Source organism: Armigeres subalbatus, chromosome 3 (assembly GCF_024139115.2).
Source record: "Armigeres subalbatus isolate Guangzhou_Male chromosome 3, GZ_Asu_2, whole genome shotgun sequence".
Classification (NCBI taxonomy): Eukaryota; Metazoa; Arthropoda; class Insecta; order Diptera; family Culicidae; genus Armigeres; species Armigeres subalbatus.
Genome location: NC_085141.1, coordinates 83,253,262 through 83,277,075, shown reverse-complemented (window position 1 = coordinate 83,277,075; position 23,814 = coordinate 83,253,262). Strand labels below are relative to the sequence as shown.

Below are 23,814 nucleotides of genomic sequence, written 5' to 3'. Positions count from 1 at the left end.
TATGCGACATGTCAATGAGTGGAATGTCGGTTTGCCTGTGGGTGCGATGGGATAACGTCGCTCACAAACAGTTTTGTTTACCGTCGTGTGCGAAAGTGCATGTATTTTTTCGTTACTCCGGTAAAATTTATGGAAAATGTTCCGCCGGTACCGGTTTTCACAGATTTCGCGTGCTTTATTAGAAGCCTCACGTAATTATGCGGGTGTGCATCAAAAAGCTCCCAACATTAGGCTTCCGCCCAGTCGAATAACTGAATTGAAGGAAAAGTTGAATCTCAGTCCAGTACTGTCAGCTGCGGAGTGGGGCAACATCCGGAAGGGGATCCTGGATGAACGTCGTTTCAATGAAACCAATGTAGACAGCACAGTTCTGGGGATGTGCGTTGGGTTGGAAAGTGGAAAATCATATGTAAAGTTTTTGCGGGAGAACGGAGTAGAAATGAACTTGGCCACGGTTGGAAAACTGCTACGTTTATATCGGACGGAACATAGTGAGGGAGTTGAATTGAATGAGGAACATCGGCAGGAAATTGTGAAGTTCTATGAAGAATTACACAAGAAAAATGCAATGTTGGATGCGAATACTTGTGAACATTTGGTGGCAGCCTTGACACTAACGGATCACTGGCGAGTGTCCTTCGAACTGCTTGATATGATTAAACTAAGCGGAATACCAGACGGGGCCACTTTTAGTTACCTGATTGAGAAGTGTTTTCAAATCGGTGATGTTGATGTCGGATGGGAATTGCTAGAAGAAATGACCTCCCATAAACGGCTGCCCAAGGATGATGTATTTTTGGCATGGATTGCATACAGTTTGAAGGATCCAAATTGTTTCGTAAGAAGAATTAACTGGGCTTTTACTATACAAATGCTATAATTAGTTTTTCTTTTTTTCCAGAAACAAAACATGATTAAAATGTTATCCTTCACTAATGCGAAATCACTATTCCTATCTAAAAGAATCGGCCAAACTCTAGTTCAAATCCCGACAAAGTATGGACTCCGCGCTGTAGAAACCCGAGTTACAGAGAAAGGCAAATGCTCTAGTTGTAAGTCCACTTTGGCCAGTATTGTTGTTCCAGATGACATGTTTAGCGCCCTTCGGGATGCATTTATTCAAGCTGTGATAATCAAAAAGGAGATCTTTAACAAAACCACTCCCAAAGAGCTAGAACGCTTTCAGATGTTCCTGAAGAAGACAAAACCATACGACGTCGTCATCGATGGTCTGAATGTGGCTTTCTCCACGGGGAATCAAAAGTCACCGGCCGTCTACGCCATGCAAATTGCCTCCGTGGTAAAACACTACGTCCGCCAGCGTAAACGAGTTCTGGTTATCGGCCGGCAACACATGGACCGGTGGCGATCCAAAGACATGAAGTACATTCGGGAGAATGCGTTTCTATTTCTAACCGAAGACCTCTCGCAGGACGACCCGTTTCTGTTGTACGCGGCGCTGGAGAGTGGTCCCCACACGGACTTCTTTTCGCGTGATTTGATGCGGAGGCATTCGTTCCTGCTGGGCGATGAACTGGGCGGGGTGTTCAAGCGATGGCAACAGGAGCACCAATATTCGCTCTTGTCGATCACGAATGATGGAAGGGTGATCATCAATTCACCGTTTCAGTACGATATGTTCGCGCATTGTTCGCCGGAGAATGCGAACCGGTGGCATGTGCCTTTGGTGGAAAATTCGGTGAAGATACCCAAAGTGGAGAAGCAAGCTTGTTGGCTGTGTGTGGAGTTTGAATAAGAGAAATTTATGTACTGTTTTGGGGAAAACATTCAAATGGTGTTAATTGGTGTTATATTGTAGAGCTTAAAAGAAAGCCTTTTTTTTTGTGTGCGTAATTAAATTTGTGAAGTGAAGTTGGTTCTCACCAGGGAGTTTCTACTAGTAATATTGTTCAATCAGAACATCTTCATGCTGAATTTTTCAAGGTAAGTTTTATTTATATTTATATTTATTGACTTATTAATAGATACTTTTTAATTACGTATCTTAAATATTCCCAATTGCTGTTTATATTGCGCCATGACAAGCTTTATTTGGAACGTATAGCTATGTATTAGGTAATGTTATGAAGATTGAAGTTGATAGCAATTTCCATTTCGTGAATTGATTCCACATAAGAGAATGAATTAATAACAGACTTATGTGCAGTATCCCTCACATTTTCGGGTAACATTATTTGATTTTTCGATATTCAACAGCGTCATGAAAAATCATCAGCAATGTTTCGCTTATATTATCTGCCTCCTTGTACTACATTTCCGCAAATCAGAGGCTGCAGAGATCTGATCAGGAACCTGGTACGGAGCTTCACAGAAGGTTTGATTGTGTATTTCTGGATCTGGAACTCAGACCATATCGCTCCGATAACTGGTTTAGCTACTTACTTGCTATGTACGATCCTCATATCCCGAGGTTCTCCGTCGATTTTTTGATCAATATATTAATAAATAATAACTAACAAAATAAACCCGTACTATTGGTAGTGAACGAGAGCGATTGCATTATAATTACGGCGGTGAACAATTCTGTCAAGCAGTTTTTCACCACTATGAATTGCTTAGCTTAGCTTAAACTGTATGTTTTGAATGGAACGAACCTAGGATTGAACCCACGACCTCCTGCATATAAGTATGTGCAAACATGCTGCCCAACATTATCCAACAGAGTTCATCCACGAGTTATTCGATGTTTAATCATCACATTGTGATCGTGTCAACGAAGCTACCTCTAATAATATTTTGCTTCTTGATGTTAAACACGTATGGAACGAAAATAATTTCGTTTATGATAAACCGTCGATCGGTTCTATAAAGAGTCTGGTACAAATATCAAATGCGATACAAGAGCTGATTAATCTTCGATAAATGATTCACTCATCGGACCTCTCGTAATCTCGGACGACGAGGCTGAAACCGACGTTATCCTTGTTGGAAAAAGCACATACCTGACCAACTCGATAGCAGCGCCATTTATGGTGTTGCTGTGGAGCAACTACGGCTTCAAACTGCTTCGATCGAAATACGTCGTAACCGCCTGTCAGATGTTAAGTGTCGGTATCAGAATTCCGTTCACGGAGCTGAGGTACCACACACAGAAAGTTTTATTCGAGAGTGAACTGCTGAACAACTGGAATCAGGACTTTAGTGATCGGCAACGCCGAGGAGACTGGACCAACTGGACTGTCAAAACTTATTTGCCCTTCACTAGAACTACGGATGGCTCACATTTGAGCACTTAATGTTGACGTGGGTTGCTCTGGTTATAGGGTTGACGATCAGTGGACTGGTTTTCGTGACGGAACTGTCGTGATTGAAGCTTGCAGGGAGTTGAACATACATACTCAATTCCTTATTTATAAAACTGAATTTTCTGAAGGAGTTATTAATCGATTTCCTTTCTAGAAGGTAATTGTGAAAAATAAAAAGATTCTATGTACTGGAAATTTCTTTCAAAACTATCGGATGTAGAAATAAATCTCTGATCAGAAGTTAATTTACGGAATTTTCAATTTATTAATGATGATATCCATTTATTGTCCGCCTCTCAATCGCAGTACCAAATGCAGTGTGCTTTCCTTCTGGATGTTGTAATCCGACAAGGTGCGCCCGTCTTCCAGTTGCTTACCGGCGAAAATCAAACGCTGCTGATCTGGAGGAATGCCTTCCTTATCCTGAATCTTAGCCTTAACGTTTTCAATAGTGTCGGATGGTTCGACTTCCAAGGTGATGGTTTTGCCAGTCAAAGTTTTAACGAAGATCTGCATACCTCCACGAAGGCGGAGCACCAGATGGAGAGTGCTTTCCTTTTGAATGTTGTAATCTGACAAGGTGCGACCGTCTTCCAACTGCTTTCCGGCGAAGATCAAACGCTGCTGATCTGGAGGAATGCCTTCCTTATCTTGGATTTTTGCCTTGACGTTTTCAATAGTGTCGGATGGTTCGACTTCCAAGGTGATGGTTTTTCCGGTAAGAGTCTTAACGAAGATCTGCATACCTCCACGAAGACGGAGTACCAGATGGAGAGTGCTTTCCTTTTGAATGTTGTAATCTGACAAGGTGCGGCCGTCTTCCAACTGCTTTCCAGCAAAAATCAAACGCTGCTGATCTGGGGGGATTCCTTCCTTATCTTGGATCTTAGCCTTGACATTTTCAATGGTATCGGATGGCTCAACCTCCAAGGTGATGGTCTTTCCAGTCAAAGTCTTGACGAAAATCTGCATACCTCCACGCAGACGGAGAACCAGATGGAGGGTGCTCTCCTTCTGGATGTTATAATCCGAAAGGGTACGACCATCTTCCAACTGCTTACCAGCGAAAATCAACCGCTGCTGATCTGGGGGGATTCCTTCCTTATCTTGGATCTTAGCCTTGACGTTTTCAATGGTGTCGGATGGTTCAACTTCGAGGGTGATTGTTTTTCCAGTCAAGGTCTTAACGAAGATTTGCATACCTCCGCGCAGACGAAGAACCAGATGTAGGGTGCTCTCCTTCTGGATGTTATAATCCGAAAGGGTGCGTCCGTCCTCCAGTTGCTTACCAGCAAAAATCAAACGCTGTTGATCTGGGGGGATTCCTTCCTTATCTTGGATCTTAGCCTTGACATTTTCAATGGTATCGGATGGCTCAACCTCCAAGGTGATGGTCTTTCCGGTAAGAGTCTTAACGAAGATTTGCATACCTCCGCGCAGACGGAGAACCAGATGTAGGGTGCTCTCCTTTTGAATGTTATAATCCGACAGGGTGCGGCCATCTTCCAACTGCTTACCAGCGAAAATCAACCGCTGCTGATCTGGGGGGATTCCTTCCTTATCCTGGATCTTGGCTTTAACATTCTCGATAGTATCGGATGGCTCAACCTCCAAGGTGATGGTCTTTCCAGTCAAAGTCTTGACGAAGATTTGCATACCTCCACGCAGACGCAGAACCAAATGAAGGGTACTTTCCTTCTGGATATTATAGTCCGAAAGAGTACGACCATCTTCCAACTGCTTACCAGCGAAAATCAAACGCTGCTGATCTGGAGGAATGCCCTCCTTATCTTGGATCTTAGCCTTGACATTTTCAATGGTATCGGATGGCTCAACCTCCAAGGTGATGGTCTTTCCAGTCAAGGTCTTGACGAAAATCTGCATACCGCCACGCAGACGGAGAACGAGATGGAGGGTGCTCTCCTTTTGGATGTTATAATCCGACAGGGTGCGACCATCTTCCAACTGCTTACCAGCGAAAATCAAACGCTGCTGGTCTGGGGGGATTCCTTCCTTATCTTGAATCTTAGCCTTGACATTTTCAATAGTGTCAGATGGCTCAACCTCCAAGGTAATGGTCTTTCCAGTCAAAGTCTTGACGAAGATTTGCATACCTCCGCGCAGACGCAGAACCAGATGGAGGGTACTCTCCTTCTGGATATTGTAATCCGACAGGGTACGTCCGTCCTCCAGCTGCTTACCAGCAAAGATCAACCGCTGCTGGTCTGGAGGGATGCCTTCCTTATCCTGGATCTTGGCTTTAACATTCTCGATGGTATCCGAGGGTTCAACCTCGAGGGTAATGGTTTTACCCGTTAGTGTTTTAACGAAGATCTGCATCGTTGAAATCTCTGTTGGTAAAAAAAGAAATCAAGAAAGGAAAATTAGTTATTGATTGCAAAATTCAAACAAGCTTCAAGGTGATTCATTGCTACAAAGTACTAAAACGTACACGCTGCGACACGCTTCGAACCTGTTTCGCTTTGTCTTGCTGTGACTACAAACTCACTCGAAGTGAAAAAATAAACTTGTTCGATGACGTCACAATGACGCCCTACTTTGAATTTGATTTTTCTTTTCCTCCACAATAATTTGCGTAGTTCAAATAGAATTTGCGCGTCTAAAGATATACTTGAAATTTAATTGTTTCAGTAATACGAAATAATATTAATTACACTAATTAATGATTTGAGTGTATTACTTCTACGTAAAGTTAAACGATTTACAATGATATGGAAATGCTAATATCATCTTCCAAACTTAGACGTACATGTTCATGATAGAATTAGAGACGAATTTGTTAACTTTTAGCATCGTTCATATCGTATTTTTCAATTACCACATTAAATAACGTTCGTACGCAATAACTTCCTGAATGTTCCTTCGTTACAATCAATAACAAAAAATTCTACTCAAGTTAGACATCAACAGTGATTCATACTTGGATTTAACAATGATGATGAAACTGCATTGAAAAATTTTCATCTACTTTTGCAGTGGCCATTTTGAAATAAATTTTCACTCATTGAGAGACAAAGGAGTCATTCACAAGAAAATATTTCGTCATTCTCGATGCAACACAACCTACCTTTTTCACAAGAAGATTTTTCTACTGAGACGCACTTTCACTAATTTGAATTCAAATGATAATGTCCTTTTGCACTTTGAAAAATTCCTTCTCTGCTGATTGGTTCTCTTGTCACCTCTGGGATTAACTTCACTTGCACTAGCACCGCTTACTGAGACCGATTTGTGTTCACTCCACTAGGAAACTGATTCGATTGAGCTCATTTTGGCTCAGTAGGGGGGTTTTATAGACACTGCTGCCACGGTGGTTGTGCTTCTAGAAAATTGCAGTCAACACATCTATATACCTATGCGGATGTTACCCGTAGTGTGTCGAATGTTTTGCGCTCTTGTATTGGTAGCTCATTCTGATTTTTCTACCTTGAACGATTCTGTTAACTCCTGGTAAGGATGCCAATGCATCTATAGGTTCATTGTTATCAGTATCGATTAACTTTGCAAAAATAGAAATATGATTGGCTACCGATAATTTCAATAATTGTGCTAAACTCAGAAAGCAAGAAATTAAAACTAGGGAATTTCTGTTGAATCATTATAATTGCATGATTTACTGTAGTAGTGCAGTCATTCGTTGACGTCAGCTATTCTAAATCAATAACCTACGAGAGGAGCTTTCTTTCTCGTCTGCATCAGCTGATGAAAGACACGATTATTTAGATTCAGAATACATTTTATGTATTATATCGCTTCAAGTAGTTCGTTTTTATTTATACATATGCATTTAGTTTAGTTTACTAATATACTAAATTATAAATTACTTCATTTGGTAATTATTGCAAAGATTCGCTTTGCTTCGCGTACAAGTCTTCTTGTGGCAGTTCCGTGTTTTTCCAGTTCTCGATAGTAAGATTTTCGCGCTTGTCATTGCCCGCCCTTTAACCTCAGCACCAGATGCACCGTGGATCCCTTAATAATGCTGTATTCCTGCAGGGTACGTCCGTCCTCCAATTGCTTACCGGCGAAGATCAAGCGCAGCTGGTTCGGTGGCATTTCCTCCAATTTCTCCGAAATCTTAACCCTCAGTGTGTCGACTGTGTCTTCCGGTTCGGTATCGATGGCCATCGTTCTGCCGGTTAACATCTTGACGAAGATTTGCATGCCACCTCTGAGGCGCAGTACCAGATGCAGCGTAGAGCCCTTCTGGACATTGTAGTCGGACAGGGCACGACCATCTTCCAGCTGCTTGCCAGCGAAGATCAGGCGCTGCTGATCTGGTGGGATACCTTCCTTATCCTCGATCTTGACCTTGATGTTCTGGATGGTGTCAACGGGCTCCACATCGAGGGTGATTGTCTTGCCCGTCAGCGTCTTGACAAAGATCTGCATATTGCTTCCTGAAATAGAAACCCACCATCGTTTGACATCTATCAATCGACCATTCTAACCAGCTCATGAGACTCGTGATTATGAAACTTGGCAAGTTGCTCAATAGTTATGTCACCTCATTGATTTAGAGTGCCAACAGGACTTGGTACTGTAATCGATAAGGCAATTACGGACTTTTCCTCTCCTTGTTTTCATCTTTTGTTCTGCCCTGTGCTATTATTGATTTGTTTATTTATAAGAAAAAATCCGCTTTGGTGCCAGATGTTAATGTCCGTAGTATTGGTGAACCCATATAGTGGTGTTTGGAAACCTTCTTGATGATCGTCACCACAAATGCACCAACACTACCCTGATGTACTGAATGAATTCTTACCTGTTACTGAGAGAACGGGAGAACTAGAAAAAGATTCTGGCTTTTTTGAAACTTTCCTCAAGAACTACTGGCTACCAAGGGAGCTACTTAGTTCTTATCACTGCTAATCAGGTTGAAAACCTTGGATTGCCAGACAAACCTTTCGGTATTGTGCTTTTATAGTACGCATCGTCGTCGGCGATCGTTCGAAAAACAGTTCATCCCAGATAAAATTTGGCTGCAGTTCAATTCGTTTCAAAACTTTAGATTTCCGTTGTCATTCCCGACGAATCGATCCAACGGAATTCCCGCCACCCCGATCGGCGGGTGAATCCCGATCATTCACTCCTAGTACTTGTGTCCGGATGAACCCGGCAGGTACGCGATTGCACACGATGATGAGCAACGATACTTGGCGCGAAATTTGAATCTATAAGCGGAGCACATTACATAAAGCACGCTGAGTGAGAGGTGGTAAATATTTGTTTGGCGTTGTCTAAAAACAGGCTAGTAGCAACGGATAGAAGACAAACAAATAGATGATGATCGCGTCTCGTGCTGAGGTGGTCAAGTTAGTTCAAAGAGCACATTCGATTTCAGTTGTGATTATTCCAGGAACTGAGTTGATCCCTAATGTATGATGTAAAATGTATGGCAATTAGTAGATTCGGTCGAATTCTATAAACTTAGATAAGTAAATATTTTAAAAGATTATTGAGAGATCAATTCGTTAGGATCCTCGGAGATATCATTCTTAGGCATTCGAGGATCTTTTGAGGAGGGAAAATTTTTCCATCTTTCAGGACATTATAATGGTTGCGCTGCCAGATAGCCAGATAAATAACATATTTTGAATTTTCATTAATAAATAATCACTAATGAGTGCAAACTTAGGTGCTGGAGATCATCTTTTCACCTAATACTTCATTCCTTATCACAACTTTTCTGTAGAACACCCCAATTTTCCATGAAATTGGGGTTTTCGTAATTTCGTAATTAATTTCTATTAAAAAAAATCGGATGAATTATAATAATCATTATTATTATTCATTAAGTCGACAGACTCGATTATACTATAATCGGGGCCACCACTCCTAGTACTTGTGTCCGGATGAACCCGGCAGGTACGCGATTGCACACGATGATGAGCAACGATACTTGGCGCGAAATTTGAATCTATAAGCGGAGCACATTACATAAAGCACGCTGAGTGAGAGGTGGTAAATATTTGTTTGGCGTTGTCTAAAAACAGGCTAGTAGCAACGGATAGAAGACAAACAAATAGATGATGATCGCGTCTCGTGCTGAGGTGGTCAAGTTAGTTCAAAGAGCACATTCGATTTCAGTTGTGATTATTCCAGGAACTGAGTTGATCTCTAATATGTATGATGTAAAATATATCACGATTAGCATATGTACATAATGCTCATAGATTCGGTCGAATTCTATAAACTTAGATAAGAAAATATTTTAATAGATCATTAAGAGATCAATTCGTTAGGATCTTCGGAGATATCATTCTTAGGCATTCGAGGATCTTTTGAGGAGGAATTTTTTTTCCATCTTTCAGGACATTATAATGGTTGCGCTGCCAGATAGCCAGATAAATAACATATTTTGAATTTTCATTAATAAATAATCACTAATGAGTGCAAACTTAGGTGCCGGAGATTATTTTTTCACCTTATATTTCATTCCTTATCACAACTTTTCTGTAGAACACCCCAATTTTCCATGAAATTGGGGTTTTCGTAATTTCGTAATTAATTTCTATTAAAAAAAATCGGATGAATTAAAATAATCATTATTATTATTCATTAAGTCGACAGACTCGATTATACTATAATCGGGGCCACCTGAGAAGAAATGCTTAAAATCGTTCAACTATCGCACAAATCTTCTTCTTCAATAGTTCTACATTCCAACAGGAACTTTGCCTGTTTTTTAACTTAGTATTCTAGTAGCATTTCCTCATTTATTAATCGAATGCCGTTCTATGCCGGTCATTACATGAGTATGTATCTTGTGTGGCAATTAAAAAGGATACACTAACACTATGCCTAGGAAGTCGAGAATGTTTCCTACCCGCAAAATATCCTAGACCAGACCGAGAATCGAACTCGGCATCTTCGGATTGGCAATCCTACACCTTTGCTACTAGAGATCCCAAATAACTATCGCTCAAACAACAAATATGTATCTATTGCCATAGTTCTAAGGGTCATTTCTTGTAATAATTAATCTATCGGTCTTAAAAGTTATGTCTGCTAAAAATGTAAGTCACTCGAACTACATTTTATTTTTTTGTCTTTGATACACATTTTTTAGATTACTGTATTTGCTCGCGGAATGTGGCCTCGTTCTTAACGTAAGGGGAAGGCTCAAATACAGGGTGTAAAACTGAAATTCGGGACTGTCAAGGGAGATTCAAACGATTAAATCTTTGTTATCTTTTGGTGGATTTCCGAGATTCTCTTATCAATCGACTCGGAAACTGTCTAGACATTTTTCAAGCCAATTGAAACTATTGATTATCAACGCTACCAATTCTTTGAATACCCAGTAAAAATTTGTCGTGTCGTGTTTTGACCGCTTTTTGGTGCGGTTGGTTCTTGCGTCTTACTTTTGTGTGGTAGTACAGTAGTAGAACACAAAAAGTAGAACACTAGAACCAGAGCAATGGGGGCAGATCCTTCATCAGTGCTACCACCTGCATGGTTGTTATGACGACGCGGATTTCGCGATTTTCGTGGATTTCTCTGTTTTCGCTGATTTACATAACGATTTCAGGGCTTCGCGCGAATTTAGTTTTAGGCGAAAATTTAACAAATATAATGCTAGATCAGGGCACGGCAAATGCTGGGTAAAGCGTACCATTGGTACTTCGCGTACCTGAAGGAATAAAATAGACCCCATCTCGCGGTCCTTAGCCTCTTACCCAGCAACTCCTATCCCTACCTCCCCGCGGTGCTGGCCGGGATACGAGCAACCTTAGGGAAAATCGGGTAACCAACCCCGGTGGGAACTATGGTCGTATGCTGACAGGGAAGGGGGGGTTTGCTCCTCTCCAGAGGTGCAAATCTTATTGAGCTGAGCGTCTGTTCTCCATGTCAGGATCGGCTCACAACAGCGTCTGTTCTCCATGTTAGGGGCGGCTGATCATCGTCCGAGTGCCAGCGAGGGACTCTAAGTGAAACTGTGCACCATGGTCCACCGGAAATAAGGAGGAATGGTCCTCCGGAAATTTAGGGGGTTTGGTGTCAGGCCCTGCAAGCCAGCCTTTAAAAAATCTTAAGCAACGAACAATCAACAAGAGAGTACGGACCGGAACCATCGGCGAAGACCACTGCGACGAAAAGGGACTAGCGATTGGAAACTCGGTTCGTGGAACTGCAAATCTCTCAACTTCATCGGGAGCACACGCATACTCGCCGATGTGCTCACGGACCGTGGATTCGGCATCGTAGCGCTGAAGGAGGTTTGTTGGAAGGGATCAATGGTGCGAACGTTTAGAGGTAATCATACCATCTACCAGAGCTGCGGCAACACACACGAGCTGGGAACAGCTTTCATAGTGATGGGCGATATGCAAAGGCGCGTGATCGGGTGGTGGCCGATCAATGAAAGAATGTGCAAGTTGAGGATCAAAGGCCGGTTCTTCAACTTCAGCATAATCAACGTCCATAGCCCACACTCCGGAAGCACTGATGATGATAAGGACGCATTCTACGCGCAGCTGGAACGTGAGTACGACAGCTGCCCAAGCCACGACGTCAAAATCATCATAGGAGATTTCAACGCTCAGGTTGGCCAGGAGGAGGAGTTTAGACCGACTATTGGAAAGTTCAGCGCTCACCGGCTGACGAACGAAAACGGCCTACGACTAATTGATTTCGCCGCCTCCAAGAATATGGCCATTCGCAGCACCAACACAGCCTCCCGTATCGGTACACCTGGAGATCACCACTGCAGACAGAATCACAAATCGACCACGTTCTGATTGATGGACGGCACTTCTCCGACATTATCGACGTCAGGACATATCGTGGCGCTAACATCGACTCTGACCACTATCTGGTGATGGTTAAACTGCGCCCAAAACTATCCGTCATCAACAATGTTCGGTACCGACCACCGCCGCGGTACGACCTAGAGCGACTGAAGCAACCTGATGTCGCCACTGCATACGCGCAGCATCTCGAGGCAGCGTTGCCGGAAGAGGGTGAGCTCGATGGGGCCCCTCTTGAGGACTGCTGGAATACAGTCAAAGCAGCCATTAACGACGCAGCGGAGAACAACGTCGGGTATATGGGTCGAAGTCGACGGAACGATTGGTTCGACGAAGAGTGCAGACAGATTCTAGAGGAGAAGGACGCAGCGCGGGCGGTCGCGCTGCAGCAAGGTACCCGGCAGAACGTGGAACGTTATAGACGGAAGCGGAGACAGCAGACCCGCCTTTTCGAGGAAAAGAAACGCCGCCTGGAAGAAGCGGAGTGCGAGGAGATGGAACGGCTGTGCCGTTCTCAAGATACACGCAAGTTCTATCAGAAGCTCAACGCATCCCGCAAAGGCTTCGTGCCGCGAGCCGAAATGTGCCGGGATAAGGATGGGAGCATCTTGACGGACGAACGTGTGGTGATCGAAAGGTGGAAGCAGCACTACGAGGAACATCTGAATGGCGCTGAGAGTACAGGCAGTGAAAGTCAAGGCAGCGGAGTAGATGACTACGTCAGTTCAGCGGACGATGGAAGCCAACCAGCCCCCACCATGAGGGAAGTTAAGGATGCCATTCAACAGCTAAAGACCAATAAAGCAGCTGGTAAGGATGGTATCGGAGCTGAGCTCATCAAGATGGGCCCGGAAAAGCTGGCCACTTGCCTGCACAAACTGATAGTCAGAATCTGGGAAACCGAACAGCTACCGGAGGAGTGGAAGGAAGGGGTTATATGCCCCATCTACAAGAAAGGCGACAAACTGGAGTGTGAGAACTTTCGAGCGATCACCATCCTTAATGCCGCCTACAAAGTGATATCCCAGATCATCTTCCGTCGTCTGTCACCATTAGTGAACGAGTTCGTGGGAAGTTATCAAGCCGGCTTCGTTGACGGCCGCTCGACAACGGACCAGATCTTTACTGTACGACAAATCCTTCAAAAATGCCGTGAATTAGACCTGTGCGCCTGTGTATTTGTGAACGGCGGCGGCGTAAGGCCATTTTTACATCGGCGGCGGCGGCGTCGGCGGCGTCACGCCGTAAGCAATGTTCGGCGGCGGCGGCGGCGGCGTGAATCGGCGTGAAGAATTTTGAGTTGAGAAAAAAAGTTTCACGCAGCAAACCAGATGATGCCTTTTATTATTATTTTTTGTAGGGTAAAGTGCCCAACAGTGGACCCCCAACCAATAGTGGACCCTCCAGCCATTTTTGCATTATTACAGCACAATGTAAACATTTTGCTATGAAATTCCATCGGGAGAACCTACCTTACAGTTCTATGATTTGATTACATGCATTGGAAATGCTATGGAAAGTAAAAATAGATGATTTTTTACAATTCTATAAAAAATAAACACGAGTGTGTCCATTATAGGAATATTTTGGGGGTCCATAATAGGGAAGAAGAACGTCTCGAAACGGAACATAAAAATCAAATGAAGTGTCGACTATAGGGAAGCAATTTCCTATTATGGACCCCCAGGGGGTCTACTATAGGGTGAATTCAGTCAGACTTTAAAATGTTAATTTCAACGAATAACGTCGAGTATTTGCGTGTTTCATGTATGTATCGTGAAGAGGAGATGCATAGCTTGATGTTAGATATCACGCAGAATTAATATTTTGAAAATTTCCACTCTTTATGCCAGGAAGAGAAAAATTTCCCTACTAGGGGGTCCACTATTGGGTATTTTACCCTACAATTCAAGACAACATTTTCAAAACGACTTATCTGCTTTTGTAAACAAAGATTCAAACGACGATTTGACGAATCTGATAGCACTCCCACGCAAACCAACACCATCAACAGGTAGCGGAAACCTTCACCTACCTATTGATGGTGTTAGTTTGGGTGGGAGAGCTATCAGATTCGTCAAATCGTCGTTTGAATCTTTGTTTACAAAAGCAGATAGGCCGTTTTGAAAATTTTGTCTTGAATTACTAGCTACACTCTGGAAAAAATAAAAACCAAATAGGTTAAAAGTCATACTAACTGGCTATTTGCCTGGTTGACCCCAGCTTAGATTAGGAGTGTACTATACCGCGTTAGTATAACTTGGATTTATTGGGAGTAATGTATAAGTTGGCTATAATCAACATTAGTTTAATTTCATTTTGCTGAAATTATAGCTGGATTCTGCATTGAACGAATGTTTTGTTTTGATTATAAAATAATAGAAATGAAAATATGATCATAAATATCAGTTTTTATTTCGCGTTTGCATAGTTTTTCAACACATCTTATAACTAAATCTTAACAAATAATTATTAATCAGACTGAAAACCACTTTTTGGATTCATAGAATACGACACACGGTAAATCGTTGCGTTTTCATAGCATCCAGGTTATTCTTGCCACGGTATTCCTGCAGCCTGCTTATTAAATAATTCGTAATCTTACTAGTTTCAGGGAACCGTTTATCCATGTGATTCGATCCTGGACATCGAAGGCAGCATTATCAATTCTCCGGCATTGGCTTGAATTTGAGTTTGAGCTTGGTTGACCGACATTATTGATTCTCCGGCATTGCCTACAAAATAACATTTCGAACTTATATTATGTGGAACGTAAAAGAAAGCGTGGACTGGTGAATTATTTGTTCTGCACAACTTACCTTTCACGCATATATAATGCTTCACTATCGCCATGCATTTATTTTTTTAAATAAAAGTTTAACTTTTAAATCTAAAGAGCGTTCATTTATCATGCTTGAAGAGAACTGTCAACACCGATTATACTAACGAAAATACGTCTACCCAAATCTTCACTAGTTTATTTTGTATACAATGGTAGTATACGTGTTATACTAAGCAATGAATAAATCGCATAAATAAGTAAATAGTATAGATTTTATTCTTTTATGGGTTTTTTAAATTTCTGAGTGTACAGTCAGACTGATGGGGTGAACATCCTAATAGGTGTAGCTTGTATGTCCAGAGCAAAAGTTTACATCACATCCTCCACTAGGACATTGTCGCATCACAGCACATAAGTTCATTGGAAAGCAATTTGGATACAAATCCATAAATTCGTTCGGAAATTCCTCAATATATTCCTCAGAAAATTCGAAAAGGAATTTTAAGCATTAATTAAGATGTTCCCTAATGAATTCCTTCAAAACTTCTTCTAAGAATTCCCTCGAAAATTTATTTGGGTATTTCTTCGCAAATTCGTTCCTAAATTTCTTCAAAGGTTCCTTCAGAAATTTCCTTAGAAATTACTTTAGGGATTGCTTCGGAAATTCCTTTACGGAGCCTTTAGGAATTTCTTTAGAAATTCATTGGAAAACTTTTTAGGAGTTCCTTTGAAAATTCCTTTAAGAATTTCTTAGGAAATTCCAATGAAATCTTTCAAGGACTATAGAATACCTAGGGACACTGATTTAGGAATACAATCAAATCCTTTTGAAAAAACCTTTGGAGTTAGACTTAGGATTTTTTTCTTAGAAATTCCTTTTAGGAATTTGTTTTTGGAATTTATAAAAAAATTCTTCCAGTAATTCCTCAACAATTTCTTTTGAAACTCTAGGAAGATATTTTAGTATTCTCTCGAAATTTCTCTCTGGAATTTATTTAGAACTTTCTCCAGGATTTTTTCCAAATTTTCTTTAAGAATGCCTTCGAACATTCCTCCCTGAAATTCCTTTAGCAACTTTTCAGAAATTCCTATAGATCTCCGCAAATTTCTTTTAAAATTCCTCTAAGAACTCTTTCGAATCTCTTCTGAAATTCTTTTGGAAAATCTTCGGAAATTTTGTTTGTAAATTCATTCATTTTTTTTAATATTTGTTTACAAGTTTCTTCGAAAATTCCTTTAAAAATTCCTCTTTATGATTCGTTCCGGAGATATTTCTGCAGGAATTTTCTAAGGACTTCCTGGAGGAAGTTCCAAATGAGTTTCTGAAAAATAAATAAAAGGCCTTTCAGAAGGTTTTCTGTCGGAATCCCTGCATGAATATAAATCCATAAATCCTGAATCCATATAAATTCCTGTGGCTTTTCTAAAGAGATTTTCGAAGAAATTCCTGGAGGAAATTCCGACTCTATTCTTGAAGGAATAACCAAAAGAGAACCTGAAGAGGTTTTCGAACAGAATTTTAAATGAAGGATTTTTAGTGGATGTTTCAAGCAAATAGCTTTTGAAATTTAAATATTTTCTATAAGAATTTCTTCGAAAATCTGGACAGTAGTGAAACAAACTCAGTTTTGACTCTAGAATTAAGACTACATGCCAAGAAAAACTACCAAAATATCGAGATGGCGGATATTCGGATATTCTCAAGAATTTCTTGGGAATTTACTGCAGGAGTTCCATCAAAAATTTCTACAGATTTTCTCGAAAACACCTTAAATAAGAAAATATATTCAGGAATTATTTCAGAAAGACATCAAAAAACTGATTCTAATATACCTTCAAAAATTCTGTCAGGAATTCCATCGGGAATTTTTTCATGAATTCCTTCAAAAAACGTCCACAAATGAAACCAGCTTTTTCTTTGAAATTTCCTTAGGAATTGCTTCTGAACTTCTTAGAACATTAATTCTTCTAAATAAGATTGATCTTGACAATTCCATCAGGAATTTCTTCAAAAAATCTGTTTGGAATTGGAAATAAAAATTTCTACCCATGTAGATGGGTACACTCCCCACAGTTGTAAAGGATTTGACGCGTCATTCCTCAAAGAAGTTACCCTCGAAAAGCTCAAAAGGATCGCGAATCTATTTATTAGTCTGTTGGATTACACTGTTGAAAGGAGATCCCGCGGGCTTCGCGTAAGAATCTCTGCTTACGGGTCTGCCGCCTCCGGTTTTGCCCTTCATACAGCAGTGCATTGAAAGCAGAATGGTCTTTAAATTCGACTGTAATATTGGGTGGAGCCTTACGCAGAGCAAGACTCAAGCCAGAATGATGGATAACTGTACATACACACATACTTTTGAAAAATTCCTTCGGAAATTATTTTAACAATTCCTCTGAAACTTTTCCAGGTATTTCATAAGGCATTCCATTCCCTCGGAAATTTATCTAGTAATTCTTTTGGAATTTCCTCCGCTATTTCCTTCCAAGATTCTAGGACGAATTTTCAGATATAAGATATAATTTCCAAATGAATTACCGACATTCTTAGATTCCTTCAAGATTTTTTTTGAACATTCCTCCAAGAATTCCTTCTAAATTTTCTCCAGGGATTCCTTCAGAAAATCCTCCAAAAATTACTACGAAGATGGATTCAGAAATTCCTCAAGACTCTAAGCAATTTCTTCAGGTTCATTCCTTCAGAATTTTCTCCAGGACTTTCTTCGGAAAATATTTCAAGAAATCCCAGAAATTTATATGGGTATTGTTTATCAAAATAAAGTATTGCTATTTATTAGTCTGTTGGATTACACTGTTGAAAGGAGATTCTTTCTATCTTCGCGTAAGTGTCTCTACTCTGCCTCAGATATTCGTCTAGTATTTCCTTCGGAATTTTCTCCGCCTTTTGCTTCCAAAATTCTAGGACGAAATTTCGGATATCTCCGTACGAATTTCTAGAGAACTCCTAAAGAAATTGCCGACATTCTTAAATTTCTTAAAAATTTTGTTGGACATTCCTCCAAGAATTCCTTCAGAATTTTCTCCAGGCAATCATCCACGAGGATAAATCCAAAAATTCCTCAAAACTCTAAGAACTTTCTTCAATTATTCCTTCTGCACTTCCTCCAGGATATCCTTTAGGCATTATTTCAGGAAAACCAAGAAATGTCTTTGGGAATTTTTTATAAAAATAAATTAAACCCGTTTTTTGGAACAATTCTGGCAATTGAAGTACAATAGTGGCTACCGCTTCTGCCTTATAAGCAGGAGGTCGTGAGTTCAATTCCAGGCTCGTCCCTTTCCTACTTTGTATTTCTATCTTAGTTCTTTCTGTGTTTCACGTTCTACCAGAACGATTCCTACTGTTAAACCTTCAACACTAACAATCCAAAAAAAACCTCCCGTGGCACCTATGAGAGGTCGTAGAGTTCTCTGCATCTTTCTTAAGTAGGTGTCCAACTAACCATCCTTCCCCTTCCTCAGCATTCGCAAGGACGTGGCCAGGACAGATCTCGACTATTGGAGAGTGCATTGCTTCCATCTAAGAGATGGCGATTAATCCCAAATCAATATCTGTGGTAACGGATGAAAGTGATGCTACTCTCATACAATAGTCTTGGCTTGTACCACCTACGAATTTGTGCGAAATGCTCAATGCTAATGCTAATGCTAATTCTGGCAATTGAAGTACAAGGAGGAGTGAAGGAAATGTTCAATTTGATGGGTCACGTGTCCCATCGTGCTCCAGCTCCAGAAGCCAAATTACCATTTTTGAATTCGCATATCACGAAGCTATCACAATGATACTCCATGCTCAGGGAAGTTTAAAAAAATCCTACCAGACTGGGAATCCAAATTCAACTTTCATAGTGTTGACTTGTAGCCGCAAATATAAGCACTAGACCAATTAAGATATGTAACATTCAAATCTTTTTTTTTTTTTTTTTTTTCCCTGTTGGGTATCTTAATCACTGCGACCATTTGTTAGACCTATTGTGATATATGCCCCATTTGATCTAGCTTTGTCAAGTTGACGCATCATTACTATTTAGAGCAATTGCATTTCCTTAACTACCAGCGTTATCCCAATGCGGTATTATGGTTCTGATGAATCGTACTACCATATTGGGACTTGTTCTCCAAACTTCTGAGGGTTCTATAAGCCCCCTATTGAAGAACTGTAATCTCTTTCTAAAAATTGCCGGACAATGGCATAACAGATGTTCCGCGTCTTCTACAGGTGTGCCGCAGAAACGACATACATCATCTTGAAGTTTTCCTAACAGATTCAAGTGATATCGGCTCGGGCAATGGCCTGTTATAAGACCTGTATATGTGTTAAGATCTTTTTGAAAGATCTAAAATTTTGCGAGTGATAAATGCGTTTGGTGCGATGAAACGTTTAGATTGCCTCGCAATCAAGGTGTTTTTCCAGATGTCCTCTATTTTAGAATGTTCCCAAGATTTGAGTTCCATTCTAAGAGAACACGCAGATACACCACAAAATGGTTCGGGACCTATGAATTGTCGAGATGAACCAAGTCTGGCCAGCATATCAGCTTGTTCATTGCCTTCAATGCCAAAATGACCAGGAACCCAATACAAATCTTTAAAAAAGATGATGAACCACCCAATGCGACCAGAATGAAGTTATTCCACATGAAGTTACATATGAAATTAGGAGTTCATCGCTACGCTCGTAGATTTGGAGGTCTGTTGCCAAGAAGTTCTTGGATGACCTAGCATTTAACACGCCAATGCCGGTAAAAGTGCCAGAGATAAAAATAAATCTGCTAAAGGTATAACAGCTATTTAATCAATGCCTGATAGGTTGCCTTGGTCCGGTAGACGCAAACGCACTACATACTGTGATTTTTGTGTTGGCCAATCATCGGCGTGAAATACGAAATTCGGCGGCGTGGAGCCAATCGGCGTATGGCGCGCCGCCGACACCTTGACCAGCGTCGGCGTACGTCAATAAGTGTCGGCGGCGGCGGCGTGGCGCGGCGGCGCACAGGTCTACCGTGAATACCAGGTCCCAACGCACCATCTGTTCGTTGATTTCAAGGCGGCATACGACAGTATAGACCGCGTAGAGCTATGGAAAATTATGGACGAGAACAGCTTCCCTGGGAAGCTTACCAGACTGATTAAAGCAACGGTGGATGGTGTGCAAAACTGTGTGAAGATTTCGGGCGAACACTCCAGTTCGTTCGAATCGCGCCGGGGACTAAGACAAGGTGATGGACTTTCGTGCCTGTTGTTCAACATTGCGCTAGAAGGTGTCATGCGGAGAGCCGGGTGTAACAGCCGGGGTACGATTTTCAACAGATCCAGTCAATTTATTTGCTTCGCGGATGACATGGACATTGTCGGCCGAACATTTGCAAAGGTGGCAGAACTGTACACCCGCCTGAAACGTGAAGCAACAAAAGTTGGACTGGTGGTGAATGCGTCAAAGACAAAGTATATGCTTGTGGGCGGAACCGAGCGCGACAGGGCCCGCCTGGGAAGCAGTGTTACGATAGACGGGGATACCTTCGAGGTGGTCGAGGAATTCGTCTACCTCGGATCATTGCTAACGGCTGACAACAACGTTAGTCGTGAAATACGAAGGCGCATCATCTGTGGAAGTCGGGCCTACTACGGGCTCCAGAAGAAACTGCGGTCGAAAAAGATTCGCCACCGCACCAAATGTGTCATGTACAAGACGCTTATAAGACCGGTTGTCCTCTACGGACATGAAACATGGACAATGCTCGAGGAGGACTTGCAAGCACTCGGAGTATTCGAGAGACGGGTGCTTAGGATCATCTTTGGCGGTGTGCAAGAAGACGGTGTGTGGCGGCGAAGAATGAACCATGAGCTCGCCCAACTCTACGGCGAACCCAGTATCCAGAAGGTAGCTAAAGTCGGAAGGGTACGATGGGCAGGGCATGTTGCAAGAATGCCGGACAGCAACCCTGCAAAGATGGTGTTCGCTTCCGATCCGGCAGGTACGAGACGGCGTGGAGCGCAGCGAGCGAGATGGGCAGACCAGGTGCAAAACGACTTGGCGAGCGTGGGGCGTATCCGAGGATGGAGAGATGCGGCCTCGAACCGTGTATTGTGGCGTCAAATTGTTGATTCAGTGTTATCTGGTTAGATGTTAACTAAATAAATGAAATGAATGCTAGATCAGAGGATGTTTATTTGAAAATTAGTTTTATGTCTATCTAGATGGACTTTATTTTTGTTAGCAAATGTGGTCGAGAACAAAATTTACGTTTCAAGTCAATTACTCACATTTATTAAATTATGAGCAGAGGGGTGCCACTTGTTGTCATTTTTAAACCATTCTAAGGCTGTGAACCATTCCACCGATTCGTTTAACTTTAAGTTAAAATTTTACCCCGAAGCCGACGTATTTGAATTTTGACAGATTGATAGTTATTTGGAACAAAATGGATTTGGCACCAATTTTCTCACGAGCAAAGTTTAATTATCGAACTGTCAAATCTAACCATGCTCCGGAGCAGGGTTATTTTTAACCACAGAGAAATAACCATCGAAGTGTCAAATTTTAACTAAAAGTTAAACGAATTGGTGGAATGGTTCACAGCCTAAAGCATGACGCTTACAAAACATATCTGTTGAAAGACAGTTTCAGATTGATTATCGTAAAAGGAATCAAATAGCATGATATATTCCTTTTTTTCGAAAATTTTTTCGTCGGGAATTCTGATAGGTATAGTGTTGAAAATTTTATATTGCTTTCATAGTATTCATCTAAAACGAATAAGGGTTTATATAACAATTGAAAATACAAAAATGTTCCTTAATTTGATGTAGATGCCTTATTTAAATAAGTACTTCAGCAGAAATTCGTTCAAACATTAAAATGTAATTTTCAAAAGGTTTCTGAAAAAAAAACAAAAAAAAATCTAGGAAATAACTCCGATGGTTATTTCGCAGGAATATTCACCGAAAAATTACGAAGCCTCCTGAAGAGTTTTCACAAGGACTCTATGAGGAATTTAATAAATACAATTACGGAGCCCTTCTTAGCCGCGCGGTAAGACGCTCGTCTACAAAGCAAGACCATGCTGAGGGTGGCTGGGTTCGATTCCCGGTGCCGGACTAGGCAATTTTCGGATTGAAAATTGTCACGACTTCCCTGGGCATAAAAATATCATCGTGTTAGCCTCATGATATACGAATACAAAAATGGTAACCTGGTTAAGAAACCTCGCAGTTAATAACTGTGGAAGTGCTTAATGAACACTAAGCTGTGAGGCGGCTCTGTCCCAGTGTGGGGATGTAATGCCAATGAGAAGAAGAAGAAGAAGAATTACGGAGCCTGAAGAGGATTTCTGCAGCATTTTAGAACCAAAACAAATATAAAGAAACTTGTGGAGGAATTTCCGCGTAAATTCTTGGAGCACTGACCACAGGAGTTATTGTAAGAAATCGGCTACAATGCCGTCTTGAATTTTCGAAACAATTCTCTTGGTTAACCTTCCACAGGAATTCACCAATAAAGGATATCTGCAGAAATTTCCAAAGGAATTTCCACAGGAATTCATGAAGGAAATTCCGAATGTATTTCCGGAAGAATTTTTACAGATACAGGGGAAATTTCCGCAAAAAATCACGTTGCGATTTCCTAAGAAATTCCTGTATCGATGATCACAGGAATTTCTTTAAACAATCCTCAAAAATTGCGCCACCAATCAATTTCTGCAATTTCTGCAGGAATTAATGAAGTAATTTTCACATGTTGTCTATAAAAATGTTTAAAAGGTTTTTATTTGACGAGTGTGCGTGAATTTATGACATTATTCCCGAATAAATCTTCGCTTAATTTCCCAGGGGAACTTTGGCAAGAATATCCGGAGGAATTTCCACAGATGTTCTCAAAAAAAATTCCTAGACAATTTTGGAACGACTTCTGCAGAAGTTCCAAGAGCGGTTGGATTTCTGCAAAAAAATCCAGGATAATTTCCGCGAAAATTCACACAGTACTCACCGTAAAAATTTCCGGATGTGTGCACGAACGATGAATTTCTGCACGAATTTTTGCAGATATTCTTGAAGATTTTAGTTGAATTTCTTGTAGAAAACGACCCAAGAATTCATGCAGGAACGAAAAAATGGGTGTTAAAAATGTAAATTGGCGAAATTTCGTGCATGAACTCCTAGACAAACATGTCACAAGAATTGACGAAGGACTTTCCGCACAAATTCCGGACTATTACTTGCTGAAGTTTGTATAAAAGTAAAAGTAAAAGTTGGACTGGTGGTGAATGCGTCAAAGACAAAGTACATGCTTGTGGGCGGAACCGAGCGCGACAGGGCCCGCCTGGGAAGCAGTGTTACGATAGACGGGGACCACCTTCGAGGTGGTCGAGGAATTCGTCTACCTCGGATCCTTGCTAACGGTTGATAACAATGTTAGTCGTGAAATACGAAGGAGCATCATCTGTGGAAGTCGGGCCTACTACGGGCTCTAGAAGAAACTGCGGTCAAAAAAGATTCGCCACCGCACCAAATGTGTCATGTTTTGGGGGCAGCAGGGACTATGTCCAAGGGCTTGACGATCCCTCCCCATGCCATCTGCGAGTTGTGGCGCCTGCATAGGATGTGGTGGGGTTTGACAGTGGGCCCTGTTAAACCTCTATAAAAAGCTGCATGTATCCGCAAGTAGGCTCTGCCAAAGCGACCGTGTGCCGGTCAAAGCGCACAAGCCCAAGTCCTGGTGTTAGGTGGGACACAAAACAGATAGGACACGACGGCCCTCCGACGAGACAGGAGGTTTGCGCAGGTCCAATAAGCCGCCTGGAAAACCAATAAATACGAACAATATAAGAGATAATGCGACTCGATATAATCGGCAAAGATCTAGGCGCCGAATAAAGGATCACTATTGGAAGCTTGGAACATGGAACTGCAAGTCGCTAGGATTCACAGGTTGCGACAGGATGATCTACGATGAATTACATCTCCGCAACTT

At 41.4% G+C, this 23,814-nt stretch overlaps 3 protein-coding genes across 5 annotated transcripts in view; 2 read left to right on the top strand and 1 right to left on the bottom strand.

The window, feature by feature from the left end:
• Positions 1–23: 23 nt before the first annotated feature.
• LOC134222522 (mitochondrial ribonuclease P catalytic subunit) lies at positions 24–1,793 on the top strand. Its single transcript, XM_062701673.1, has 2 exons — positions 24–838; positions 902–1,793. Exons 1-2 carry the CDS (start codon positions 137–139, stop codon positions 1,754–1,756), a joined length of 1,557 nt encoding a protein of 518 aa, XP_062557657.1. The 5' UTR covers positions 24–136; the 3' UTR covers positions 1,757–1,793.
• Positions 1,794–1,810: 17 nt separating this feature from the next.
• The window catches only part of LOC134222516 (TATA-binding protein-associated factor 172), a 277,075-nt gene continuing 255,071 nt past the window's right edge, over positions 1,811–23,814 (top strand). Inside the window, exon 1 of the mRNA XM_062701664.1 lies at positions 1,811–1,944. The gene's annotated coding sequence lies outside the window, so the exon portion shown is untranslated. The remainder of the gene's footprint in view (positions 1,945–23,814) is intronic.
• On the bottom strand, positions 3,508–8,210 carry LOC134222519 (polyubiquitin-C). 3 transcript variants are annotated; one of them, XM_062701670.1, is made up of 3 exons: positions 8,053–8,210; positions 7,440–7,687; positions 3,508–5,600 (listed from the first exon to the last, which is right to left on the bottom strand). In XM_062701670.1, exons 2-3 carry the CDS (start codon positions 7,677–7,679, stop codon positions 3,549–3,551), a joined length of 2,292 nt encoding a protein of 763 aa, XP_062557654.1. In that variant the 5' UTR covers positions 7,680–7,687; positions 8,053–8,210; the 3' UTR covers positions 3,508–3,548. The 3 variants fall into 3 exon arrangements, with proteins under 3 accessions (XP_062557654.1, XP_062557652.1, XP_062557653.1); XM_062701668.1 differs by lacking the exons at positions 7,440–7,687; positions 8,053–8,210 and adding an exon at positions 6,355–6,562 and having other exon boundaries at positions 3,508–5,617; XM_062701669.1 differs by lacking the exons at positions 7,440–7,687; positions 8,053–8,210 and adding an exon at positions 6,358–6,562 and having other exon boundaries at positions 3,508–5,619.

Coding starts and splice junctions, on each gene's coding strand:
- LOC134222522 (XM_062701673.1), top strand. CDS start 137: ATGTTCCGCCGGTACCGGTTTTCACAGATTTCGCGTGCTTTATTAGAA. Junction 839..901: donor TGAAGGATCCAAATTGTTTC/GTAAGAAGAATT, acceptor CTTTTTTTCCAG/AAACAAAACATGATTAAAAT.
- LOC134222519 (XM_062701670.1), bottom strand. CDS start 7,679: ATGCAGATCTTTGTCAAGACGCTGACGGGCAAGACAATCACCCTCGAT. Junction 5,601..7,439: donor GAGGTGGCATGCAAATCTTC/GTCAAGATGTTA, acceptor TCAACGATGCAG/ATCTTCGTTAAAACACTAAC.